We start from the raw sequence: 2764 nt of genomic DNA on the forward strand, positions 1-2764 counted from the left end.
GGGGGGGTGAAGTTGGAATGCGTCTTCCGATGGAATAGGAGCAGAACGAGGAGTAGAGGAGCTAGTTTTAGAGGTTTCTTCAGTCATCTGTTACTTTTCCGCTCCCAGTCAAACATAAACGTTATGGGTCGGTGGTGATTGTTCACTGTAGAATCTTACCAAAGTACAAAGTATAATTTAAAATTTTAAAGCACTGGTTATTACAACTAAAGAGACTGTTTCAATGTGTTGCAGGCATTAGGTACTTAAAGAAAAGTGCAATAAATCCCACGATACGACGGGCAAAAGGTTTACAACACCTTTACCCTCGGTTTTGATTAGAACAATTAGGTTTCAAACATATGTCAGAAACAATACATAATTGACAAATGTGACAGACAAGGAGATAGGCAAACAGGCAGAGACGCAGACTTCCACTTTTTCGGGGTTTTTTGTGGTCGGGATTGAGAGGAGGAGGAGGAATATAAAAAAGGGTTTCCGGTGGTAAAAGTTAAAATGAAGCTTAGGTAGGTCTACCTACAACCCCTTCAGACGACACTCACAATTTTGTGACACCTACAAAAATGCAAGTCGATTTCTGAAGACGCTAGTTTTTATTAAATAGTAAATCATCTTGTAGTGTATTTTCTTTGCAAATAAGACGCGAGTACTCACAGCTCTCTATTTCCACAGTGCACTGCTGGTGATCCAAAGGATAGTTATGTAGATCCATCATACACGCCAGAGTGGTGGTAAACCTGGAACCAACAGAACATTTACAAAATAGATATTATGAGGTAAGATGAGACAAGACAAGATTGATATAATTATTTATTAATCTTCCATTGTTTGAATACTACCACTTATAACGGAATGCTTTTATACTAGCCTCTGCGACACGAAGTATACAACATCTTACCGATACAATATTACAAAAAGTCAAATACTCCTCCTACCCCCCCCCCTTTTTTTCAGCACTCGCACAGAAAAAGGAAAAGAAAAGAAAAGTTTATTGCCTCGTGTTGGAACATTTGCCGATGCAATTCTAAAGTAACGATCACACATGACCTTCTAAATTCAATCGATACTGCATTAGAGCCTAGACATACTTGAGAACAAACATTAGCCCTCTAAAACGGAGGCGTCCCACCGATACATTTAGTATATTTGTATCTTCTTTTACCAGTTTACAACCGACAGCCCCCGCCTCCCTCCCTACAAAGAATAGCTGTAGAATTTTTAAAAATTGGTACTCTGTAAAGCCCACAGGAGAGCGGTAAGCGAGAAAAGGTTTCAATGCTCATTGCTCGCCTAGTCCGAATCCAAAGATATTTTTCTTTTAGAATTATTTATAACAACAGCAACAACAACACGAGCGACAACAAGAGCGACAACAACAACAACAACAACAACAACAACAACAACAACAACAGCGACAACAAGATCGACAACAACAACAACAACAACAACAACAGCGACAACAAGAGCGACAACAACAACAACAATGACAACGGCAACCTGCGACAGGCCTATTTACAATTTGAGACCACAGCAACTGAAGGACCCAAACAAGGCTTGGCTACATGCCTTGCAGCCTGTCACCATGAAACTGGGTAGATGGTTGGAAACCCTTTCTCAGTTTGCATGTCGTCACGTTTTGGTATCATATTGTTTGAATATGCAAATATTGATTTCAACATGTGTTTTCAGCAACAACAACAAAAAAAAAAAAAAAAAGAAAAAAGAAAGAGAAAAGACAATCAAGTATGAGAGTCTCGAAAAGTCTGATTAAAAGGAAATCCATTCAGAAATATGAAGTTCAATCTGATTTTTTTTGGGCTTCTTCTCCACTTATTAGGGAAATAAGAAAGTTTCTGCATGAATCTCGCAAGGTCTTGATTTTCTCAGTGCGAATGAGACGTCAATACATATAAATAACATAAAAGTTTTAAATATGAAGTTTTTTTTCGCCTTCAGCTGGCTGTGTCAAAACTACTGTAAAACAACAGTCCCTGAACCTCTGTATTATGAGAACAATGTAAAACGTAGGCCTACTTGTAATTAAAGCCCAAACCCAATACAATCATACGATGCTCCAAATAAAAAAAAGTTATCGGTATTGCACTTGATCATCAATCATCGGAGCTTCTAGAAAAAATAATCCTTTTAAGCACACATAAGCACAAAGAGGACAAGCAAAAGCCTTACCTCATCCCATACACCAAGGAGCCGTTGCCATAGAGACGAACCATCTTATTCTTCTCTGTAATGTCGTGAAGGAATGAATTCTTATCATTAGCTAAAAACGTATCCGGTACCCAGATTTTCTCTGCGAAGGCTCCGGTCAAGGTCATGGCTTTGATGGTGTTGTTATCCAGATTGTCGAGCGTGTCATTGTCCAGGAACTGAAGGCGTTCGTCGCGCCAGTACTGATTCAGGTACATGGTGATGGTGTAATCCTGACAAGAGAAATAATACAAATTGCAATGAAAGATTGGACAGTATTATATTCTTAGTTTAAATTAAACATTCTGTTGGGCGCATACAGTTCGTTCATCATAGTAAAGACACACACACATCGATACAATTACAGTATATTATCATTTATTTAATGCAGAGAAAAAGTAAGGCAGGTGGATTTTAACTCTATATTGACACAGTTATCTTCAGGTGCAAGCCAAACAAAAATGAAATACTGTAAAAGTAAAGTTGGCACCCACCCATTACGAAGTGCTGAACCGAACAGGCAACATCTGCGGTAGCCGGGCGATCATTCTTTTTTTTT

At 38.6% G+C, this 2764-nt stretch overlaps 1 protein-coding gene across 2 annotated transcripts in view; it reads right to left on the reverse strand.

Moving 5' to 3' along the window:
- LOC101859661 (gamma-aminobutyric acid receptor subunit beta) overlaps positions 1–2764 on the reverse strand; it is a gene marked incomplete at its 5' end in the record, with an annotated part of 100762 nt that overhangs the window by 66653 nt on the left and 31345 nt on the right. For both annotated transcript variants that reach the window (XM_013086432.2, XM_035971591.1), the window contains 2 exon segments: positions 655–737; positions 2188–2438. In XM_013086432.2, coding sequence (XP_012941886.2) covers positions 655–737; positions 2188–2438 — 334 coding nt within the window.

The sequence above is a fragment of the Aplysia californica genome, unplaced genomic scaffold (genome assembly GCF_000002075.1).
Source record: "Aplysia californica isolate F4 #8 unplaced genomic scaffold, AplCal3.0 scaffold00467, whole genome shotgun sequence".
Lineage (NCBI taxonomy): Eukaryota > Metazoa > Mollusca > Gastropoda > Aplysiida > Aplysiidae > Aplysia > Aplysia californica.